The sequence below is a fragment of the Aquarana catesbeiana genome, linkage group LG08 (assembly GCF_042186555.1).
Source record: "Aquarana catesbeiana isolate 2022-GZ linkage group LG08, ASM4218655v1, whole genome shotgun sequence".
Lineage (NCBI taxonomy): Eukaryota > Metazoa > Chordata > Amphibia > Anura > Ranidae > Aquarana > Aquarana catesbeiana.
Genome location: NC_133331.1, coordinates 191,020,008 through 191,045,107, shown reverse-complemented (window position 1 = coordinate 191,045,107; position 25,100 = coordinate 191,020,008). Strand labels below are relative to the sequence as shown.

Here is a 25,100-nt window from a genome sequence, read left to right as displayed (position 1 = left end):
CTCATTTAAAACACATGCACCTGGATGGTTTACATACTGTAATTGTTTGCTGAAAGTCAGATTTATAAAATATGCTATATTTCATTGCCATCTTAACTCGTAGGCGAAAAACTAGTTTGGCAGACAAAATCACTTTGAAATGGTGAAATCTTAAAAAAAACAAAAAAAAAAAAAGAAACTGTTTGGCTGAACAATAAAAAGTAGCGTTATTGGCACAAAATCAAATAATTTCAGTTTGTAAAATTATCCAGCTTAATTTGTTTAGTTGTGAAAAAAGGATGGTCATGGTTAGACCCTCTTCTTTTATTGAGGTCTGTGTCCTCACTTAGGAGAGTTATTCTCAGTTCTTGTCTCAGTGATGGTGGTCACTAAGACAAGCCATCTCTCCAGTGGGGACTCCGAAAGCAATAAAAACATCTATTTTAAATAAAGTAAGGTTAGACCCTCTCTTAGCTTTTTAATGTGGGTGGTGTCTGCATTAGGGACCCTCACTTCCTGTGTCAGTCATCACCAGGACAGAAAGCAAGGAGAAATCTTCCCAGCAAGATGAGGATATTTGCCAGCACACCATGGATTGACAAGTAGCATCCAAACTGATTTTTTTATTGAAGCACGATCACATCACATACCAGGTAGTGCCTTTTATTAGAAGTATAAAAACATGAAAAAAAACCACAGGATAGTAGCCAAACAATAGCAGGTAGACGCGTTTCACACAGTGGCTCTGTGCTTACTCATTACCAATGGTAACGAATAAGCACAGAGCCACTGAGTGAAATGTATCTACCTGCTATTGTTTGGCTACTATCCTGTGGTGTTTTTTCATGTTTTTATACTTCTAATAAAAAGAAACTTTTCAGTATTTGGAGTGTTGCCATCCCATCCGTAGGAGTCCTTTCCCTAGCTATCTGCACACCTGTTTCTCATCACTCACCTAGAGCGGAGTTTCCTTTTTTATTACCAGGTAGTGCACCCGATATGTGATGAGATCATGCGTCAATAAAAAAAAAAAAAAAAATCTGTTTGGACGCTACTTGTCGATCCATGGTGTGCTGGCAAATATCTTCATTGTGACTTTCTAAACCAGTTTCCAGCTGGTGATTGCTGCAGCACCCAAATCCTTTAGAGCTTTATCCAACATGTGCGATGGGAATATGGAGAACTACACTTTCCCAGCAGGGACACAAAGCAATGAAAGCCACAAAGAGGCTCAAAGGACACCTCACAATTGAATTACCATTTTAAAATATCCTTTAGGGCTCATTCAGATCTGTGAGTTGCAGTAGCACACGGTTATGAACCATACGTTCGTTCTGATGCACTTAAAAAAAAATGGAGCAGGCACGTACTTTCTTGCATTGAGGTGTGCTGCCAGAATATTCAAAGCGAACAGGATTTCATAATGCAGCATGCCTCAATGCATGAAAACACGGGTGTCAGCACAACCCATAGTATGAACGGGCCCGTAATGTTACATAGAATAGACTGTTTATATTCTGAAAACAGCAGCAGAAAACTGACAATTTTAAAAAAACTTCAGATATTTCAAGCTTTCAAACTTTCCACCCAGCTCATACAAGCAGTCCATTGTCCATTAGGAACTGAACATTAGGCTGGTACTGAAGGAATAAAAATAACCGTCCATATTGTAGAAAATTCCCAGAAAATATCCCTGCGGTTTAGTTCTCTTTGATGAAGACCACTTGCTCTTGACTTGACATTTTAATGGGTACATAAAGATTTAAAAAAATGGGATAGCTTAAAACATGGCAAAAAATGATATCCGGCACAGAAAGATTCTTGGTTTCCATATAAACATTATAAAGGCAATGCAATAACATATTTCTTCTGAAGAAAAGAAAAAAAAAAGAAAAAAGAAAAAAAAAGTAGTATGGATTTTATATGGATGCTGCTTTCACGGAAAGCAAAATAATCTGAACATGCAATTCATTACCCATTATACTGTGATAAAAGTCTTGATAAAATATAAAAAGAAAAAATATTTCTGTTCTGATGTACACTGAAGCTCCCAATGAAGAGAAGATGCGCTCTGCACCATATACACACAGTACTGAAGTCATTTAGCAGCCTGCAGAGTGCCACAGGGAAAGTTACCACCCCTACACACATCCTGCTCCCTCTATTCAGAGTCTTAATGCTGGAGCCAACATTCCAATTGTCAAATCTTTACATCTTGAGCCTCTACCATCTTTGCAAGCGTCTTTTTGATTCGTAAGGCCGTTAGACGGGAAGCAGGATTTGTAGCCCAACACTCAGCCATTAGTTTCAAGACTGCTCTCAAGCACTGAAGATGGAGATGAGAAATATGTTAAAATTATTCCAAAAAGGAAAAGAAAACAAATAATCCACTGTATAGCTAAATCTTCGGCTACTTTCACACTGAGGCAATTTAGAGGCAATTTACAGGCGCTATAGCGCTAAAATAGCACTTGTAAAGCACCCCTCCTGTCACTCCAGTGTGAAAGCCCGAGGGGTGCTTTTACCCCTTTTTCGGCCGCTAGCGGGGGTTAAAAGTGCCCGCTAACGTCGGAAAAGCGCAGATTTACCGCCCCAGAGCCTCAGTGTGAAAGTGCCCTTCATGATACAGAAAAAAAAGCTGCTATGAAAAGAATACATGCAAATGTTTTGAGTTGTCAGTGTTGTAATTAATTTGGTTACTCAATCAAATGTAAGCAAAATTTCTATTTTAGCAGCAGCTCTAATCCTATTATGTTTTAATTATATACTATATTCCGATCATGGAGCATAAAGATGGGCATTTTCAAACTAATAAATACAAATAGAAATTAGATAGCAGACATTAAAGATAAACTTCAAGTACATGAGACTGTGCCTCATTCACACAACTGTAATGATTTACACTGGATCTTGCTGGAAGTTGTATGCATGTAAGGGATGTGCCAACTTTTACATGCATACATAGACCCTACTGGCCCCTGGGACCACTGTTCTGCGCCAATATGCAAATATCATAGCTAGTCATGGTACTGATTATATACTAATGACTCATTCAAGGGGAGATGTAAAAAATAATAGTGTGTAATAGGTGGTGGAGGTGCCGCTGGCTATTCATTGTTAACATTTACATTTCAGCCCTGATCACTGGTGGCAGCTAGTAGGTTCTGTTTATTTCTCCAATATTTAAGCATGCACAACCTAATCTAATGTATATGTGAATGTGCTCAAATACCTGCACCACAAGTGTTCAAGAAACCCAAAATGATACAATAATTAATAAAAATATACACTTTGTAAATCAATGAAATAAATAAAAAATAAATAAACTATCCCCCAAAGAATATGTAACCTTGACATAAATGTCAAAAGGAAAAAAAAAAATCTTACTGCTGCTCCCCTAACAATGGTAAACAATCTCATATCTATATCTGAATTACACGTTCAGACCATAGATATGAGGTTGCGCTGTGATCTCAATACTCACATATAACACTCTTATAAAATATAATCTGCATTAATTATTCAACCTGAAATCACATAAAGTGTCCATTTCCAATGTCCACGCCCAATGGACACTTTATGTGATTTCAGTCTGTATGGATGAATGCACAACATATTTCATATTTTAGAAGAGTGTTATATGTGAGTATTGAGATCACAGCACTATCTCACATCTGTGGTCCCAACTATTAATGCAGATATAGATGTACAGTATCTCCCAAAAGTGAGTACACCCCTCACATTTTTGTATTTTATTATATCTTCTCATGTGACAACACTGAAGAAATGACACTTTGCTACAATGTAAAGAAGTGAGTGTAGAGCTTGTATAACAATGTAAATTTTCTGTCCCCTCAAAATAACGCAATACAACCATTAATGTCTAAACCGCTGGCAACAAAAGTGAGTACACCCCTAAGTGAAAATGTCTAAATTGGACCCAAAGTGTCAATATTTTGTGTAGCCACCATTATTTTCCAGCACCGCCTTAAGCCTCTTGGGCACGGAGTTCACAGGTTGCCACTGGAGTCCTCTTCCACTCCTCTATGACGACATCATGGAGCTGGTGGATGTTAGAGACCTTGCGCTCCCTCCATCTTCCGTTTGAGGATCCCCACAGATGCTCAATAGGGTTTAGGTCTGGAGACATGCTTGGCCAGTCCATCACCTTTACCCTTAACTTCTTAAGCAAGGCAGTGATCGTTTTGGAGGTGTGTTTGGGGTCGTTATGTTGGAATACTGCCCATGGTTCCCTCAATGAACTGTAGCTCCTCAGTGCCAGCAGCACTCATGCAGCCCCAGACCATGACACTCCCACCACCATGTAGAGCTGCACGATTCTGGCTAAAATCACGATTTTTTTGCTTAGGAGATAGATCACGATTCTCTCACGATTCTCACGGCGTAACATCATCTTTCACATTAAAACAAACAAAAAAATTGGGCTAACTTTACTGTTTCATTTTTTTTTGTTTTTGTTATCCATTGGAGTGTATTTTTTCCCAAAAAAATTGCATTTGAAAGGCCGCTGGGCAAATACAGTGTGACATAAAATATTGCAGCAATTCCCATTTTATTCCCTAGGGTCTCTGCTAAAATATATATAATGTTTGGGGGTTATAAGTAATTTTCTAGCAAAAAATATTGATTTTAACTTAAGAAAGAAGTGTCAGAAAAAGATTTAGACTTTAAGTGGTTAAACTTCCTGCATTTACATGTTGTTGAAAACTTGGCAGACTGCTCAGCTTATTTATTTACTTTCCCTTTGATCTAAGAAGGAAGCTTAGTTAAAATGAATCAAGTTAAAGACTTGGCAGAATGCCTGGATGCTTTCTTTTGACAGCTGAGTGAGCAGATAGTATCTCCACTTGTTATATGAAATAATCTGCAACCTCTGCAGGAGAGATCATCAGGGGAGGTGAATCGAGATCACGATTTTTTAACGATTAATTGTGCAGCTCTACCACCATGCTTGACTGTAGGCAAGACACACTTGTCTTTGTACTCCTCACCTGGTTGCCGCCACACACGCTTGACACCATCTGAACCAAATAAAGTTTATCTTGGTCTCCTCAGAACGCACGAGGACATTTCCAGTTTCCAGTAATCCATGTCCTTAGTCTGCTTGTCTTCAGCAAACCGTTTGCGGGCTTTCTTGTGGGATGACAGCCATGCAGAGCAATTTGATGCAGCGTGCGGCGTATGGGCTGAGCACTGACAGGTTGACCCCACCCCCACCCCTTCAACCTCTGCAGCAATGCTGGCAGCACTCATACGTCTATTTCCCAAAGGCAACCTCTGGATATGACGCTGAGAAAGTGCACTCAACTACTTTGGTCGACCATGGCGAGGCCTGTTCTGAGTGGAATCTGTCCTGTTAAGCCACTGAATAGTCTTGGCACTGTGCTGCAGCTCGGTTTCAGGGTCTTGGCAATCTTCTTATAGCCTAGGCCATCTTTATGTAGAGCAACAATTCTATTATTCAGATCCTCAGAGAGTTCTTTGCCATGAGGTGCCATGTTGAACTTCCAGTGATCAGTATGAGAGAGCGATAACACCAAATTTAACACACCTGCTCCCCATTCACATCTGAGACCTTGTAACACTAACAAGTAACATGACACCGGGGAGGGAATATGGCTAATTGGGCCCAAATTGGACATTTTCACTTAGGGGTGTACTCACTTTTGTTGGCAGCAGTTAAGACATTAATGGCTGCGTGCTGAGTTATTTTGAAGGGACAGAAAATTTACACTGTTATACAAGCTGTATACTCACTACTTTACATTGTAGTAAAGTGTCATTTCTTCAGTGTTGTCACATGAAAAGATAGAATAAAATATTTACAAAAATGTGAGGGGTGTACTCACTTTTGTGAGATACTGTATTTAGCTCGCAGCACTCCACGGAAACTGTCTTACTAAAACTCACTAATGATTTACTAACTGCTAAAACCAACAGCCAGTACTCCATACTCCAACTACTTGACCTCTCTGTGGCCTTTGATACTGTTGACCACCCGCTGCTTCTCAATAAATTACATTCCCTTGGCCTCAGAGATTCTGCTGTATCCTGGTTCTCTGCCTATCTATCACAGCGCTCCTTCGGTGTCACCTACAACTCTGTCTCCTCCTCTCCATTGCTCCTTTCTGTGGGGTCCCCCCCAAGGCTCTGTTCTTGGACCCCTTCTTTTCTCTATCTACACCTCCTCCCTTGGTCACTTGATAACCGCCTACGGCTTCCAATACCACACCAATCTATCTGCCTATTCCTCATCTAATTCCTTCAGCCTCCTCTCGCATTACTAACTTACTGACATATGAGCATGGATGTCGCACCACTTCCTTAAAATAAATCTCTCTAAAACTGAGCTAGTAATATCCCCCCCCCCCCCTAACTTTTCCATCAAAATCAACAATGCAACTATCAGTCCCTCCCCTCACGCCAGGGTACTAGGTGTAATCCTAGACTCCGACTTGTCATTTCAGCCTCAAGTCCAATCGTCAAAAGTTTGTAGAATTCACCTCCGTAACATCTCTAAGTCGCCCCTTTTTACCAAATGAAACCACCAAGTTTCTCATTCACTCCCTTGTTATCTCTCGCCTTGACTATTGCAACTCCCTTCTCATTGGCTTACCTCTCCATAGGCTATCCCCTCTTCAGTCTATCATGAATGCTGCTGCCAGACTTATACACCTTACCAACCGCTCAGTGTCTGCCATCCCATTTCTCCAGAGCCTCTCCCATCTGTCCGGCTATCCCCTACTCTTGCTACCTTCAGGCGATCCCTGAAAACTCATCTCTTCAGGAAAGCCTATCAGGTCTCCAACTAATCCTTTACCACTTCCATCAGCTCATTCCCCATAGTTAAAACCTTTTGTACGACCTGCCCCACCCGATTAGATTGTAAGCTCTTCTGAGCAGGGCCCTCTTAATCCTCTTGTATTTTACTGTATTATAACTGTATCGTCTCCCTTTTATATTGTAAACGCTGCGTTAACTGTTGGCGCTATATAAATCCTGTATAATAATAATATAGATGTGACTTATGAGATTCCGGTTGTCCCCTGTTCACATGTATATGTGTTAGCCCAACTGTTTACATGTGTACAGAGTAAAATATGGTCCAAATACGGACAGGTCATTTTTAGTTCATCAATTTAACAATTGAAATGCAAGTCCCATGCATTTTTATTACCTAATAATTATAACAAATAAATGATCACACAACCACCTACCTCATCACTGTTCCACCTATTGGACACTGTGGGACGTAAACACTTTATGCACACAACTTCTCGCATGTCTTCAAAGGATGGATCGCTTGGCACCATATCATAATATGGCAACTGATACTCTTCAACAATACCTAATAAAAGTTCCACAAAGAATGATCATCATTAAAATATATGAATTGCACTGGTTTAAATGATGTTTGCAGTGTTATCAAGAGGACTGTGTGAAAAGTGCTTGTTACCTAATGTGAAAAGTCTCTTTTTCAAATGTACTAACTACTGAACATAGATTGATGTAGATTGATGTAAAGTGCAACTATTAAGCATATAATAAAAGTCAGCACTAGTGTTACAGCGCTGAAAGCTGAAAATTGGCCTGGGCAGGAACGGGGTAAAAGTGCCCAGTATTGAAGCAGTTAATCATTTAGTTTCTCAATGAACATTCTCATATATATGATATAGACATATATTAATAAAGACATTATGCTTTAGTTTAGTACGGTTAACAGCATGCAAAAACTGTCAGTGCTGATTTGTTTTTCAAGGTGTGTGCCATCTTTATCCTTGCTTCATTTTCCTAGTGACCTGGAACTAGTATGCATGTTAGGTGTCGCAGCACTTCACTGGCTACATAGATCTTCCAAGTCTGGTTCTCGAAGCACTAAAATAATAATAAAAATGATAGCTCTACATCACGATCAGAAGTAGCAACCACAATATTTATAAGACGTTCCTTTAAGTAGGGGGGAAAAAAAAAAGGAGGAAGATATGGGAGTGACTGATTCTAGCTCAAACAATTTCTTCCAAGAGGCCCGTATTTACAAATTATGGGCAACATATCAAAAATGATCCAATACTTTAGTGTGTTACAAGTCATGCTTAAAAAAAAAAAGTTGGCGATTTGCAAAACCTTTCAACCAATAAACTGCTTGGAGTACACCTTCTAATGTTAATGCTATTTCTCTGGAGTTCTGATTAATGCTTTGGTTTCAATACTTTTTGAAGCACAGAACTGGAACAGTTTTAGATGAGGATTTCTGACAAGCATTTGTGTCCTGATCCTGCATTTCAAAATAATGGCCCCCAACAGCCAGGAAACTAGCATTTTCAGTAGTACACCAGCAATGGCAAATCATTTACTTTTCTCACGACAGGTATACTTTAAATGCACTGAACTTAGGTACTATTATAATGTGACTGCCTTACCGCCAGTGATGCAGCGGCGGGTCATTTCCCAAATGATTAAGCTAAAGCTATATATGTCCGCCATTATGTACGCTTGGAAGTGGTTCTTATTCAAACTTTCATCCAGAACTTCAGGCGCCATGTAGCGTTTTGTGCCTACACGTGTGTTCAAGGGAATATCCACTTCGTGGGTGTCACTTGGAAGGAAAAAAAAAAAAAAAATCAATGAGACTTTGCCTTGAATTTCTTTACTACAATTTTGATACATTTTTTTAACCAGAAAGAGCAAATGGCAACAAGATAGAATACAGCACAGCAATATTTTCATTGGTCAGCATTGTAGCAGTCATCAATTTGAAAGAAAACTTTTGAATGGTTGCTTTGAGATACCTAATAAAAACAATTTACTCACTTGGGGTGGTGTAAGAATTCAGTACTACATCTCTTTCCTTTATAAGAAGCTGTTACACTCCTAATCACATTATGGTTTAAAGTTCATCTCTCTAGATTTCAGCTTAGTACACACTGGTTGTCTTTTCCATTCAACCCAGCAGGGCTGAACGAAAAAAACCTGACAGCTCAGCAAGAGGGGCTGTACTATCTGACATTAGTACAGCACCTGCTGTTCTATTGTTTTCTCACAGGGGGATGGCCCTCCACCAGAACACTCTGGTCAGTGCTGATCAGCAGACCTTTTGGTCATGCCCCTTTGACAGAAGCTGGCCGAGAGACATCAGCTTCTGTCGGACTGACTGCAGTACACACTGACTGACATTCGGCCCATGTGTACCATTCTTTACCCAGTACCGTTTGCACTGTAACTAGTTTTACTTATCGGCCTATTACCTGTTAAATTTGACTGCCAGTCCCAAGTCAGCAATGCAGCATGTCCAGTTTTCCTTGATAAGGATGTTTTTGCTTTTCAGGTCTCTGTGTGCGATTGCTGGTTTTCCCTGAGTACCATATATCTCTGTGTGTAGGTGACACAAGCCACAGGCAGCAGAGTAAGCCAGCTTAAGGAGAGATCTTGTATCCAGAGTAGCACACTTGAGAAAATCATACAAAGATCCATTCTCATGATATTCTGTTATCAAATACATTTGTGTCCAGGAGCCTGTCCCTTTAATATCAGCAGCTATGAAACCTGTTGGGACAGAGAATAGTTTACTAATGGCAGACAAGACTGTTAGAAAATTCTTTGTTTACATTCTTTGTTTGCATAGTACTAATACAGTGCCTTGAAATAGTATTCATACTCCTTGAAATTTTCCACATTTGCTATGTTACAACCAAAAATGTAAATGTATTTTATTAGGATTTTATGTGATAGACCAACTCAAAGTAGCACATAATTGTGAAGTGGGAAGAAAATGATAAATGGTTTTCAAATTTTTCTATAAATAAATATGTGAAAAAGTGTGGCATGTGGTATTCAGCCCTAAGTCAATACTTTGTAGAACCATCTTTCACTGCAATTACAGCTGCAAGTCTTTTTAGGGATGTCTCTACCAGCTTTGCACATCTAGAGAGTGACATTTTTGCCCATTCGTCTTTGCAAAATAGCTCAACCTCTGTCAGATTGGCTCACGAGTGTCTGAACAGCAATTTTCAAGTCTTGCCACAGATTCTTAGATTAATTTACGTCTGGACCTTGACTGGGCCATTCTAATACATGAATATGTGTTCCTTCTCGAGGAAGTCACGAGGTGTGACGAAACTAGTAGGAGGGGCCTGAATCGCTGATGTGTGAGGAAACAGGAAGCTACGGAGGAAGGGCGATTTAGTGCAGGAGAGAGCACTGCAAACCACAGCTGCAGAGCCGGTTCTAAGGTGACACCATCGTCTCAGCACACAAGGGTAATGCATTAAGGCTTGGTTTTATTTGTGAAATGTGAGTGGAAATTTTATGTTTTTATGAATAAACTACCCATAAAACGATAAAGCACTATTTCGAGTTTATTACTTTGCATGTGGGCGATAAGAGTGGAGGCCAAGGGTAACAATAAGGAAGGTGTAAATCATATGGTGAAAGGTCGCCTGGATATAAGGAAGATCCATAAGAAGGAGTAATATTAGAAGGAGCTAACCAAAGTATTTATTATTACCAAAGGCGCATATATCCAGCCTATAAGGTGAGGGCACAACTGGTGGAGGGCACGTCAAGATTTTTCTATATGCACAAATGTGCATCAGTGTGGAGATATATCGATATGAACTGTCTTTTTTTTTTTTAAATCACAAAACGGACTGTCACATTGTTTGCACCACAGATTGAATAGTATACAGACACTGAGTGGTGTATTGAGCACATTGCACTTTAGTGACATCTTGTGGTTGTTTTTGGCATTCTTTTCATTTGCAAATCACATTTCTATTTCTGGATATTTTTTCTTTTGTGATATTTTTCTTTTGGATTATTTCAACTACTGTTGCACTTTATATTTTTATGTATATTTGAAGTTTATGATGTTTATTTAGCTCTGCACTCAATTATCTTTATTCATTTTAACACATGACTATGCTTTGATCTAAACCATTCCATTGTGGCTGTATGTTTAGGGCCGTTGTCCTGGTGAACCTCTGCCCGAGTTTCAAGTCTTTTGCAGGTTGTAAAGGGTTTTCTTCTAAGACTGCCCTGTATTTGGCTTCATCCATCTTCCCATCAATTCTAACCAGCTTCCCTGTCCCTGCTGAAGAAAAGCATTCCCACAACATGATGCTGCCACTACCATATTTCATGGTGGGGTAGGTGTGTTCAGGGTGATGTGCAGTGTTAGTTTTCCACCACACATAGCGTTTTGTTTTTCGGCCAAAAAGTACAATTTTGGTCTCATCTGACCAAAGCACCTTCTTCCATGTGTTTGCCGTGTCCCCACATGGCTTCTCACAAACTGCAAACGGGACTTCTTATGGCTTTTTTTCCCAACAATGGCTTTCTTCTTGCCACTCTTCCATAAAAGCCAAATTTGTGGAGTGCACAACTAATAGTTGTCCTGTGGACAGATTCTCCCACCCGAGCTGTGAATCTCTGCAGCTCCTCCAGAATTAACATGGGCCTCTTGGCTGCTTCTATGATTAATGCTCTCCTTGCCCAGCCTGTCAGTTTAGGTGGACGGCCATGTCTTGGTAGGGTTGCAGTTGTGCCATACTTTTTCCATTTTCGGATGATGGATTGAACAGTGCTCCGTGAGATGTTCAAAGCTTGGGATATATTTTTATAACTTCGCCACAACGTTATCCCTGACCTGTCTGGTGTGTTCCTTGGCCTTTATGATGCGGTTTGTGCACTAAGGTTCTCTAACAAACCTCTGAGGGCTTCATAGAACAGCTGTATTTACACTGAGATTAAATTACACAGAGGACTCTATTTATTAATTAGGAGACTTCTGAAGGCAATTGGTTCCACTAGATTTTAGAAAAGGGTATTAGAGTAAATGGGGCTCAATACAAGTGCACGCCACACTTTTCAGATATTTGTAAAAAATGTTGAAAACCATTTATCATTTTCCTTCCACTTCACAATTATGTGTTACTTTGTGATGGTCTATCACATAAAATCCCAATAACATACATTTACATTTTTGGTGGTAACATGACAAAAATGTGGAAATTTCTAGGGGTGTGAATACTTTTTCAAGGCACTATAAAACAGCTTAAGTGTTCAGCCAAAACTTTTCCCCCTCATTTTGGATAGTGTCAGAACCCCTTAGGAAAGGGTCGGCACCCCTTTTAGATTTTCACTTCCATATGTTAGGTATTTACCCTTGCCTCCTGTCCTGATGACATTTTATGAGACAGAACATGAGGAGAACTCTAATGGTAACACAAACAGTAGAAAAACACTTTTAGTTAGTAAAGTGGGGAAGGCTAGAAACCCTGTCAAGGGAGGGCAGGAGGCGGAGCCTAGCAGAGCAGACATGCATTGTTAGAGCTCCACACCGCTGAGGAGAGAAGAGAAGGACAAAGCGGAGCCTGCAGGCTCAAAAGGTATCCATTTGAACCTTTTTGCCCCAGGGAACAAACTGTGAAAGTTTGGGCAGGAAATATGGTACTGGGAGGAAACCGCGGCAGAAATAAAAATCACCTCACAAAGAGCTCACAGGCACTCACTGCAGCTGAAGCAGCTCCAGTCACCTCACAAGATACAGCATCAGGGCGCTCTCACAGACAGAAAATGTCACAGCAAGACTCTCCATTTGAGTCAGATACAGAACAAATCCTCTCACAAACTTCTCCACAAGCCTCCTCAGTATCCCCAGTAATATTATTACAATTTGAAAAGATGCTTCATAAGGCTTTAAAACAAACCTCAGACCAAATAACAAAAAGCCTGGGAAACCTCACCGCAGCCTTAGAAATAAAAATGGATGAAATTGAAATTACAACCCAAGAAAATATAACAGAATTGGAACAATTAAAAAAAGAGAATTTAATACTTCAAACTAAGCTCGAAGATTACGAAAATAGAGCCAGACGTTCAAACTTGCGCATAAGGGGAATACCTGAAACTGTGACAGACCTGCAATCTACTATTACTGCTCTATTACAAGAACTAAAGCCAGATATCCCTATTGAACGTTTAGAACTGGACAGAGTACACAGAGCCCTCACAACCAAAAAGAAAGATGGACCCCCACGTGATATAATCACAAAATTTCATTATTACAGAACGAAAGAACAAATACTAATTGCTGCAAGAGAAAAAAAGGAACTTAATTTTCAAGGACACAATTATCAAATTTTTGCTGACCTATCCCAACTTACTATTACTAAAAGACGATCCATGAAACCCCAACGAATGGAACTGCAACGCCACAACATTATGTATCAATGGGGCTTCCCCTTTTCAGTCAGATTTAACTACCAAGGTACAATTTACAGAAGCAGATCAGCAGATGAACTACAACAAACCCTTTTAAAATTAAATCTGACAGAACCCACAAGCAGCAACACTCCCACACGCAGAAGAATGGCATCATCTTCACCTTCAGGCAGCACCCAGAAAATTTCAGAACAAAATGGGAATCATCATTCTCACAAAAGAGGCCGTTATGCCACATCATCCATGGACCAAGAAGATTCAATGGACTGACATCCTAATTCCTGATATCTCTTCATTTATTATACTAAGAGATGGTTCTCTATAAAAAACCTGTATTTATAACTGAATGTAACTGCATTCTGATAGTCACACACTGTGTGGGATCATGTTACATTCCAGGTATATTTCTTATTACTTCTGATTCATATAGCCTTAGAATATATAAGTGAAATAAGGAAATTCTTGTTCAGTTATATATTATCAGGTAATAACAATAGATTTATTACTTTTTAGGACAAATATGTTCAATAATCCAGAAGTAATGGAAGCTTTTTCTTTCTTTTCTTAAAACAAATATATTATTACCTAACTAGTTCCTAGAATTATGTTTTTGTTTATTCTAATCTGAAGCAATACAACTTCAATTTTATGAGTTAACATATCTAAACAGTTACATATGAATAAAATATGTAATTGTTTACTCTAAAAGGGTTAAAATCCCAAAATAATTCAAACTATCTTCATCAATACCAACGTTATTAACAGTACCTTTCTAACTGAATTATTTAGCCTAGGGCAAGACTAACCATATACAACCACCCTGGAATAAATAATTTCAACAAAAACTATATTCTGCACTCCAATTAATGAAACATCATTTTGATGTCTTTTGACATAGCACTTCTCTCCTGTAAGCGGAAGATCCGTGTACCCCCATTAGCCCTCCTCATTCTCCCAACCATATTATGTGGGAGTGTGACGAAGGCACTTATTCCCCTGAGAGAGATATTTATTCTCTTTCACGGGTAAATTGTGATTACTTGCAAAAAATAATTTATACAATGTATCATCTAATCTCATATGTTTTTTGTTTACTCTTTACTCCAGAATTCACTGGTTTCTTTTCTATCTATTCATCTCTTCAGCCCACACAGGTTGATCTGCGCAGTCAGCTCTGCATAACAAAAAGTAAGTCAAAACTATTTGATCTATTGCCATGGCACCACTGAATATACTTTCCCTGAATGTTCAGGGAATAAATGTCCCTCAAAAAAGGACCAAAGCCTTCCGTACTTTCCATAACAAGAAGGCTCACATAGTATGCCTCCAAGAAACACACTTCACCAAAGATTCTACTCCAAAATATATTTCTCCTTTTTATCAACAAATTTACACGGCTTCTGCCTGTACCAAGCAAAGGGGAACTCTAATTGCATTTCACCGATCCACACCATTCACCTTATCATCAGAAATTAAAGACCCAGAAGGTAGATACCTGATACTCATGGGTTATATAATGGATACAGCAATCACGGTGATTTCCTACTACGCTCCTAACAACCTACACCATTCCTCTCACATATATTACAAGTGATTAATACACACAAAATAGGAACAGTGATAATGTGTGGGGATTCCAACCAGGTCCTCCTCCCATTTCTAGATAAATCACCTTTTACACCATCCAAAATAACCTCTAGATTACCTTTTTCTCAACTTCTTTCCAAATACAATCTGGTAGATTCATGGAGAGAAAGTAACCCAATGAAAAAGAAATTCACTTATTTCTCGCACCCTCATCAAACCTTCACCAGAATAGATCATATTTTTCTAACAATAGGAATGATACCAGAAATTATTGCATCAGATATAATTCCGATTCCGTGGTCTGACCATAATGCAGTATACACTACTATAGCCTCAGCCATACCAAAAGCGCATGACCCAACGTGGTACTTACCGGACATAATGCTCAAACACCCACTACATCAGATGGCCATTGAACAAGCTTTAAAGGAATACATATCAATTAATAATACAACAGACATTTCCCCAATAACACTGTGGGAAGCTCATAAGCCTGTCTTGCGTTGTACAATACAAAGACAAATGGCACTATTTAAACGGGAACGCAAAAATCTAGCAAAAAAACTAGAACTCAATTTTAATGCAGCCTACATATCATTTCAAGATAATCCATCTCAGAGTACAAAATCTCATCTGGAAAAATCTAGATTGGAATACGATCTATTTCTCACTGAGTCAGTTGATAAATCCCTCAAACGCTCCAAACACAATTTCTACATGAATACAAACAAACCAGGTACATATTTGGCTCGGGCATTAAATTCAGCTAACAAATCTTTCAAACCAATACGTTTGAAATTATCAAAAAATGTTTACACTTGTAATCCAGTTAAAATAGTCCATAAATTTCACTCACATCTCGCAACTTTATACAAGACAAACAATGAATTTAATCCTACAGAAGCTGAATCCTTCTTCTCAAAAATAACCTTACCTGAGTTATCTCAGAATCAAAAAAGCAGTTTGGATGAGCCTATAACTATAGATGAAGTTTCTAACGCCATAAAAGACCTAAAACTTAACAAAAGACCAGGCCCAGACGGCTACTCGGCTTTATACTATAAAACATTCTCAGAAATACTCTCTCCCATTCTCACTGAAACTTTTAACAATCTTCTAGATGGACATTCTTTTCGGCAAGAAACACTAATGGCAATTGTTTGTATGATCCCAAAACCCCTTTCTGATGATACTTCCTGTGTGAATTATCGGCCTATCTCTCTGTTAAACCTCGATATTAAATTATTAGCAAAAATAATAGCAAAACGCCTCAATAGCATTATAGGAAAATTAATACATAGAGATCAAGTAGGCTTCATGCCAAATAGACAGGCAGGCGATAATATACGCAGGGCAGTGTTATTGGCACATATTGCTAAAAAACGGAAAATCCCTTTATGTTTTCTATCTCTCGATATTAAGAGGGCATTTGACACAGTATCCTGGCAATATATGCAATATTCATTACAAAAATGGGGTTTTGGACCCCACTTTTTAACATGGATCAAAGCATTATATAATAAACCCAAAGCCTATATAAAATATGCTGGATACAAATCTGAAGCCTTTAATATCGAAAGAGGTACCCGACAGGGTTGCCCATTATCTCCCTTATTATTTGCCCTTATACTCGAACCCATGGCCCAATACATCAGAACAAACCAAACTATAACTGGCATTGAAGTAGGAGGTATTACACACAAATTATGTATATTTGCAGACGATATATTACTTTTTCTATCATCACCACAGGTCTCTGGTCCTAACTTAATACCAGCTCTTGATGGATTTGCAGCCCTATCCGGCCTTATGATTAATCCTAAGAAATGCCTAGTGCTTAATATTTCACTCACAAACATGGAATTGATCCCGGCTAGGGCTGCACTCCCATTCACATGGGCAGAAAAATCAATCCCATATCTTGGAATTCATTTAACAGCATCTCATTCTGACTTATTCTCAACCAATTATCCTCCTGTATTAAGACAGATCACAAATCGAATAAAACAATGGTCGCAACTTCCTTTATCCTGGATAGGGAAGATTAATGCAATCAAAATGACTATTCTACCCAAATTGCTTTATCTATTCAGAGTCCTCCCTATTCCAATTCCTTCCTATTTTTTGAGAATAGTACAAAAAAGAGCAACTTCGTTTATATGGGGATCTTCTAAACCACGTATACCTATACACACACTACATCTTCCCAAAAATAAAGGAGGCCTGGGATACCCTGATTTTACTAACTACTACAGAGCAGCACATTTGGCCAGTCTGTCCAAATACCATGCAAAACAGGAAATCCCATTATGGGTATTTATAGAGGCTTCAGAAAATGACCCTCTATTAATATCATATTATGGCTTGATCCTAAAGACCGCTTTAAAATTCATAATCCCATAACTAAACACTTCTTATCTCTCTGGGATAAACTAAAAACCAAATATCAGTTACAATCTCCACACAATCCTCTCCTTTCTTTTATCAGAAATCCGGCCTTTTATCCGGCATGGATCTATCCAAATTCTTTTAAAGCTTGGACAACATCAGGCATTGAGACACTAAATGACTTCATAGCATGTAAATCATTCCTTTCATTCCCATCGCTTAGAGAAAAATATGATCTACCAAACTCTGAGATATTTAGATATCTCCAAATCAAAAATTTCTATACACCATTCCTAAAGGGGGATACACCATTATCCCAATTATCCATTTTTGAATCAATCTGTACAAAAGATCCATTTGCTAAAGGTACAATTTCATCACTTTATAATCAATTATATGGAGTAGCAAATCTTAATAGACCCTCTTACGTTCAGAGGTGGGAGGAGGACCTGGGACGAACTTTAGAAGACACGGACTGGTCTAATATATGGCTCACATCTAAGTCATCTTCACCCAACATCTTGGCACTGGAGACAAATTATAAAGTCCTAACTCGCTGGTACCTTGTACCCGCTAGAGTGGCAAAATATTCACCTAATACCTCAGCTCTTTGTTTTCGAGGATGCCCAGAAATAGGCACATATTTACACATATGGTGGACGTGCCCAGTAATCCAAACCTTCTGGAAGGAAGTCTTCGTGATTGCATCTAAAATATTTAAAAAAATAATACAACCAGATCCATATTTAACTTTACTTAATCTAAAACCGGGTTGGTTAACACTCTCTCAATTCAAACTTATGATCCAACTAATAACGGCTGCAAAACAAACAGTGGCCAAGGCATGGAAATCTCCTACATTGGTACTACCAGAAACAATTCACAGAATGAATAATACAATGTCCCATGCTAAGATGGTAGCCATCGATCAAAATCAAATTCCAAAATTTGAAAAACTTTGGCATCCTTGGATAAAACAACAGTTCCTGTCAAATTTCAATGACTCTGTCCTGTTGCCATGGTAACAGATTAAATGACTTACAGAGACACCCATTCTAAGGCTTCAAAGAGAACTAAAAAGAATAATAAACTGACGAGCGGGACAACCTTGTGGACCATACCTCTACCTTTCAACCCTTTTTCTTCTTTCTCTTTCCTTTTCTCCACCTTACGATTAAAGCTCATTATCAAAATGTATTTGACCTATATACACTCTACTTGTAAACAATATGTATAGTAGGTATAAATCATTTAAATACCTACAAAAGTAACTAAGGAAATTATATATATCTTTAATTTAGGTTTACGTGAACCCAATGTTTAATATTTGAAATTTCATGATATTTACCTATATAAACCCTACTGTAAAACAATGAGCTTACTTTATAGATCCTTGTAAACTTACTTTATGTATCTTTATAACATTGTATACTCAATAAACTTCTTTTGACAAGAAATCCTGTCAAGTTTTTATTTTGTGTCCCTGTTGCTTATTGCCCCTGTTTACTCACTTCCGGTCTGGTGAAACAGTTGTCAGCAGGACAGGATATAAGGTTAAATCTCTCTAATGGACTCCTGGATAGTGGTAAAAACATGACAGGAGTTCTAATCCTTCCCCACTCTATCCAAAATTAGGTTTTGGCTGGATAGACACTTTAAAGCAGTATTAAACCTGAAATCAAACTTTTTTAGATCGCAGCTTACCAATTCTTAGATGTGATGGCTGTATTAGTTTCCTTTTTAAGCTTTCTTCTATTTTTATCTGGTGATCCAGCCAGCTATTCTGCAGTTTTTCAAAAGCACAAGCTCTCCAGCACAATGTATTGGTTTACATGGATGAAACAAACCACTTAACACTGGCAGGAGTGATTAAAATGGTCAGCTTTTAGTTTGTCATAAAAAACCTTTATCCCAAAAAGGGAAAAAATAAACCACTTTGCTGTAACCGATTATAAAGTGTAACCTGGAGTTTGACTTCAATTTGTTAGTGTATCTAAATCTGCTAACATTTACTATCACCCCCCCCCCACCCCCGACTGATAATGCTGCTGTCTGCAGTGCCCCCTGTGCTCATTCCTTCAGAGTTGTGTCTCACTAATACAGGAGTTGTGTTCAAGGCCAGATCACCAGGTGAAAGCAGAGAAAAAAGCCAAAGAAAAGAAAACCACATTTGAGGATCGGTAAGCTGCAATATAATCCATTTTTGGCTTGGGTTTAATACCACATTAATGGCAACTTCCTGATGACTGGAATAAAAACTAAATAAACCATCTACTGTACATAAAAGGAACGTCAAAATTGCTTAACAAAGACATTTTGTGGTAAGCAGTATCCTGAAGGTTAGAGGACAGCAAGGTCATGTCAATTTGGTAGAAATATAAGCAATGAACTCATCATAGCTAATTCATAACTCAATGTTGTCCATTTGCTACTGCCCCATTACAAAATAGCATAATATTTTTCTCAAGGAAACGCAAATACACTTACCAAGAATATTCTCATGCCGCATTAACACAGTTTGGTAGATTTCAGTCTCTCTGAACCAGCTGGCTTCCTCAGCTGTGAAAAAGACTTTGACAGCTACCTTTTCACCTCTCCATTTTCCCATCCAAACCTCTCCATACCTTCCCTTTCCAATCTGTCTCACCATCTGGATCTGCTTAGCAATGGTTCTCTGGACCTAAAGGGCAAAATACAAGAAATGTCCTTGCGTGTCTCACTAATCGTTATGAAATATGGTAATGTTTAATGTGCACTAACTTACCAAAAGAGGGAGCCCTGACCCACTGCCAGAACTTTGTGAAAGGTCAATGAGAGCTTTCAGTGATTCTCCAGCTGGTATGAAAGCTTCATCCTGCTCCAGATCCCTGTTATAGCGCATTCTCTGAGATGCCAGCTTATTCCTGCATCACAACAAAACATTATCAATGATTTTCTTTTATTTAACACTCTTGTACTGAAATTCTGAAGTCTAATCAGCCAGTTGTATTTTACTGTTTTTTCCCCAACTATAATATTGCTTTTTTTTATAAATCGGCCATAACAATATGGTGATTGGCATTACTGACCTTCTGAAAATGCTAGTTGCCTGGCTTTAAGGCTTTTCCACTAGCTTTAATACTGTTTGAATCACTGATGTGGAAAAGTATACAGATCAAACAAGGAGGAGAAAAGTCAGAAGTTTATCTATATGCTTGTTTCAGGTCAGTGACCTAAAATTCAGAAGCAAGAGAGTCAAGATGTTACATGGGAAACTGACATTTTTTATAAGGAGAGCTAAGCAAAGGCAAGATTTCTCCCATGACAAGCTTCCTTTAAAACATATATTGTACACTGACATACAATGGTAATTATAACAAAATCTTTCACATATAAGCAAAAAAAAAAAAACCATGCTTTAAAAGTAAAGAAATCTGGATAAAGGGAAGCATGATCATTCTATATCATTACAAATAGATTTGTTTTTGCAAGGTGCATTGCATTTGCATTTATCCAAGCACCAGGTGGGCATATTCTCCAGTATTGCATTTTTTGCAGACAGACGTTGCCCTTCTAGGGAAGGAACTAGGTTAAAGTACAGCCGTGGCCAAAAGTTTTGAGAATGACACAAATATTAATATTCACAAAGTCTGCTGCCTGTTTTTATGATGGCAATTTGCATATACTCCAGAATGTTATGAAGAGTGATCAGATGAATGAAAGTCCCTCTGTCATGAAAAAGAACTTAATCCCATAAAACACATTTCCACTGCTTTTGTGAAGAAGGCTTCAGGACGCCCAAGGAAGTCCAGCAAGTGTTTCTTACAGTTGATTCAGCTGTGGGATCGGGGCGCCACTAGTGCAGGGCTTGCTCAGGAATGGCAGCAGGCAGGTGTGAGTGCATCTGCACACACAGTGATGAGAAGACATTTGGAGGATGGCCTGGTGTAAAGAGCAGCAAAGAAGCCACTTCTCACCAGGAAAAACATCAGGGACAGATTGATATTCTGCAAAACGTACAGGGATTGGACTACTGAGGACTGGGGTAAAGTAATTTTCTCTGACAAATCCCCTTTCCCATTGTTTGGGGCATCCGGAAAAAAAACTGGTCTGGAGAAGAAAGGTCAGCGCTACCATATCAGTCCTATGTCTTGCCAACAGTAAAGCATCCTGAGACTATTCATGTGTGGGGTTGCTTCTCAGCCAAGGGAGAGGGCTCATTCACAATTTTGCCTAACACCACAGCCATGAATAAAGAATTGTACAAAAACATCTTTCGAGAGCAACTTCTCCCAACCATCCAAGAACAGTTTGGTGACGAACAATGCCTTTTCCAGCATGATGGATAACCTTACCATAAGGTAAAAGTGATAACTAAGTGGCTCGGGGAACAAAACATGGAAATTTTGGTCCATAGCCAGGAAACTCCCCAGACCTCAATTGCACTGAGAACTTGTGGTCAATCCTCAAGAGGCAGTGAATAAAAAAATTCCACAAATTCTGACAAACTCCAAGCATTCTATCTGGGTTATAGCGCATAGCTGCTGTATGTCATTGTGATTTATTTAGCGCAGATAATTCTTATATTCTTTAAACTCCAAGTATTGATTATGCAAGAATGGGCTGCCAACAGCCAGGGCGTGGTCCAGAACTGACTGACAGCATCCCAGGGCAGATTGCAGAGGTCTTGAAAAAAGAAGGTGAACATTGCAAATTTTGACTTTGCATAAACTTCATGTAAATGTCAATAAAAGCCTTTGACACTTATGAAACACTTGTAATTATACTTCGGTATACCATAGAAACATCTGACAAAAAAAAAAAAAAACTAAAAACATTGAAGCAGCAGACTGTGAAAAATATATTTGTGCGATTCTCAAAACTTTTGGCCACAACTGTACAGTACATTTATAGGGAGTACATAGATTAAAATTATTGCAGCGTTTACCTTAATTTATATGAATTTCAACATTTAAAATTTCACCCTCATATTCTGCAATTGTAGAAATTTGTAGATTAGCCACAAGAGCTCTCAGTAGATTGTCACAAACATTTAACTTCCTACCAACATTCAGGTTCCACTCCTACATTTATGTGTACAGGTCAGGGGTACAGCAGCCTATTGGTTTCAATGGACTGCTCGACCTCCAAGAAAAACAGGAAAAGTCATCCCTAACCATAGTTACATAGTAGGTGAGGTTGAAAAAAGACACAAGTCCATCAAGTCCAACCTATGTGTGTGATTATGTGTCAGTATTACATTATATATCCCTGTATGCTGCGGTCATTCAGGTGCTTATCTAATAGTTTCTTGAAGCTATCAATGCTTCCCGCTGAGACCACCGCCTGTGGAAGGGAATTCCACATCCTTGCCGCTCTTACAGTAAAGAACCCTCTACGTAGTTTAAGGTTAAACCACTTTTCTTCTAATTTTAATGAGTGGCCGCGAGTCTCGTTAAACTCTCTTCTGTGAAAAAGTTTTATTTCTATTGTAGAGTCACCAGTACGGTATTTGTACATAGAAATCATATCCTCTCTCAAGCGTCTCTTTTCCAGAGAGAATAAGTTCAGTGCTCGCAACCTTTCCTCATAACTAAGATCCTCCAGACCCTTTATTAGCTTTGTTGCCCTTCTTTGTACTCGCTCCATTTCCAGTACATCCTTCCTGAGGACTGGTGCCCAGAACTGGACAGCATACTCCAGGTGCGGCCGGACCAGAGTCTTGTAGAGTGGGAGAATTTTTTTTTTTTTTTTCGTTTTATCTCTGGAGTTGATCCCCTTTTTAATGCATGCCAATATTCGGTTTGCTTTGTTAGCAGCAGCTTGGCATTGCATGCCATTGCTGAGCCTATTATCTACTAAGACCCCCAGGTCCTTTTCCATCCTAGATTCTCCCAGAGATTCTCCCCCCAGTGTATAGATTGCATTCATATTTTTGCCACCTAAATGCATTATTTTTCTACATTGAACCTTATTTGCCATGTAGTCGCCCACCCCATTAATTTGTTCAGATCTTTTTGCAAGGTTTCCACGTCCTGCGGAGAAGTTATTGCCCTGCTTAGCTTAGTATCGTCTGCAAATACAGAGATTGAACTGTTTATCCCATCCTCCAGGTCGTTTATGAACAAATTAAATAGGATTGGTCCCAGCACAGAACCCTGGGGAACCCCACTACCCACCCCCTGGGTAAAACCCTTCTTTTAGAAAGCACACCACACAATCACATGGTGCTATAGCACAATGCGGTTTAGTGGGTGTGAAGTCGTGCCCTGGCTACTGATAAGGTGGGGGTGCACTCACACTAGCATGTCACAGGGAGGTTGTGGGGTGCCCTGATTTGATTGAGTTTCAAGGGTTTTTTTTTTTTTTTAAAAAGAATTTTGCACAGCTATACAGTCAGCAAAACTGCATGTAGATTTGTCAAGTGCCAATTAACCGTATGTTGTGAGAGTGTGGCAAAATTAAAGGCTATTTCCTCTTCTGGTTTTGTTTTAGGCCATTTTCTCTTCTGGTCAAATGTTTTTAGGCCATTTTTAAATGAAACTTTCTATTCTGGCAGAATTCTCTTAGGCTACTGTCCTAGACTATTTTCTCTTGTGATTGAAAATTTTTAGACTACCTTTTTTTTACTTTGCACTATTATTTTACTAAAGTGTGCAAGAAAATGTACATCAGAAAACAGTGCATGCAAAATAGAGATTCCTCAGCCCCCATTCACACCACTGTAGCATGTTGCACATAAGCGTTTTTTCACACATAATGCTTAGGGCAGTCATTAAAGAGCTGCCTCACTCCCGACAAAACACGGCAAGGAAGCTCAAGTATTTTCTGACATTTGTTGTTTTTTCTTTAAACTGTGTTTACTTTCCACACAACTTGCTTGCTGCATTTTGGGTGCCATTACCAATGAATGGCACCAATAGCGCAAACTGCTTTTTGCACATTTTCATATGCTGTACAAGTGTGAACGCAAGCTTAAAATATAGAGCTTTTAACTGGATGCACATTTCGCTATTTCTTCTTTACTGCTGCCATGTGTATCTAACCTGACTCTTGTACTGTGACGGTATGTTTAGCAAGATGTCGTATTTTTGTAAACTTTTAATCAATTGTCAATTATATATATATATATATATACACACACACACACACATATACACACACATATATATATATATATACATACACACAGTGGGTATAGAAAAGAATCTCCCCCTCTAAAATAATCAAATTTTGTTGCTTTGCAGCCTGAAAAGACAGACCGTTTTTGTTTTACCCAGCTGCATTTACTCAGTGCAACTTCTAACATCCAAATGAAAGATAACACCAACATGTCATAAATAATTTAAAAAAAAGATTCAAAAAACAGAATCACTGAGTTGGAGAAAAAAATCACCCCATTTATGTCAGTATTTTGTTGGACCACTTTTTGCTCCAATTACAGCTCCTTTTGGGATAGGTCTCTACTAACTTTGCAATATTTGGCCACTCTTCTTTGCAGAACTGCTCAAGTTCAGTTAAATTTGATGGTGACCATTTGTGGATGCACTCTTCAAGTCACTCCACATATTTTCAATGGGGTTTAAGTCTGGGCTCTTACTAGGCCATGCAAGGACATTCACCTTTTTCTCCTTCTACCACTGTGTGGTCATTTTTGCTGTGTGCTTTGGGTCATTGTCATGTTGGAAAGTAAACCTTCTTCCCATTCACAACTTTCTAGCAGAGGGCAGTAGATTTTCCTCAAGAATTTGATGGTATTTTACCCCATCCATTTATCCTTCTATCCCGACAAGTTATCCAGTCCCTGCTGCAGAGAAACACCCCCATAACAGGATATTACCACCTCCATGCTTTACTGTAGGAATGGTGTTATTTGGATGGTGAGCTGTATTTGATTTCTGCCAGACATATCGTTTGGTGTTGAT

The 25,100-nt window shown here is 38.8% G+C and overlaps 1 protein-coding gene across 3 annotated transcripts in view; it reads right to left on the bottom strand.

The window, feature by feature from the left end:
• Nucleotides 1-801: 801 nt before the first annotated feature.
• Nucleotides 802-25,100, bottom strand: part of BMPR1A (bone morphogenetic protein receptor type 1A) — a 178,209-nt gene continuing 153,910 nt past the window's right edge. For all 3 annotated transcript variants that reach the window (XM_073596732.1, XM_073596731.1, XM_073596733.1), the window contains exons 8-13: nucleotides 19,961-20,099; nucleotides 19,684-19,876; nucleotides 9,246-9,543; nucleotides 8,421-8,596; nucleotides 7,218-7,348; nucleotides 802-2,305 (exon numbers count right to left, since the gene is read on the bottom strand). In XM_073596732.1, the coding sequence (XP_073452833.1) occupies nucleotides 2,180-2,305; nucleotides 7,218-7,348; nucleotides 8,421-8,596; nucleotides 9,246-9,543; nucleotides 19,684-19,876; nucleotides 19,961-20,099 (1,063 nt within the window). In that variant the 3' untranslated portion in view covers nucleotides 802-2,179. The remainder of the gene's footprint in view (nucleotides 2,306-7,217; nucleotides 7,349-8,420; nucleotides 8,597-9,245; nucleotides 9,544-19,683; nucleotides 19,877-19,960; nucleotides 20,100-25,100) is intronic.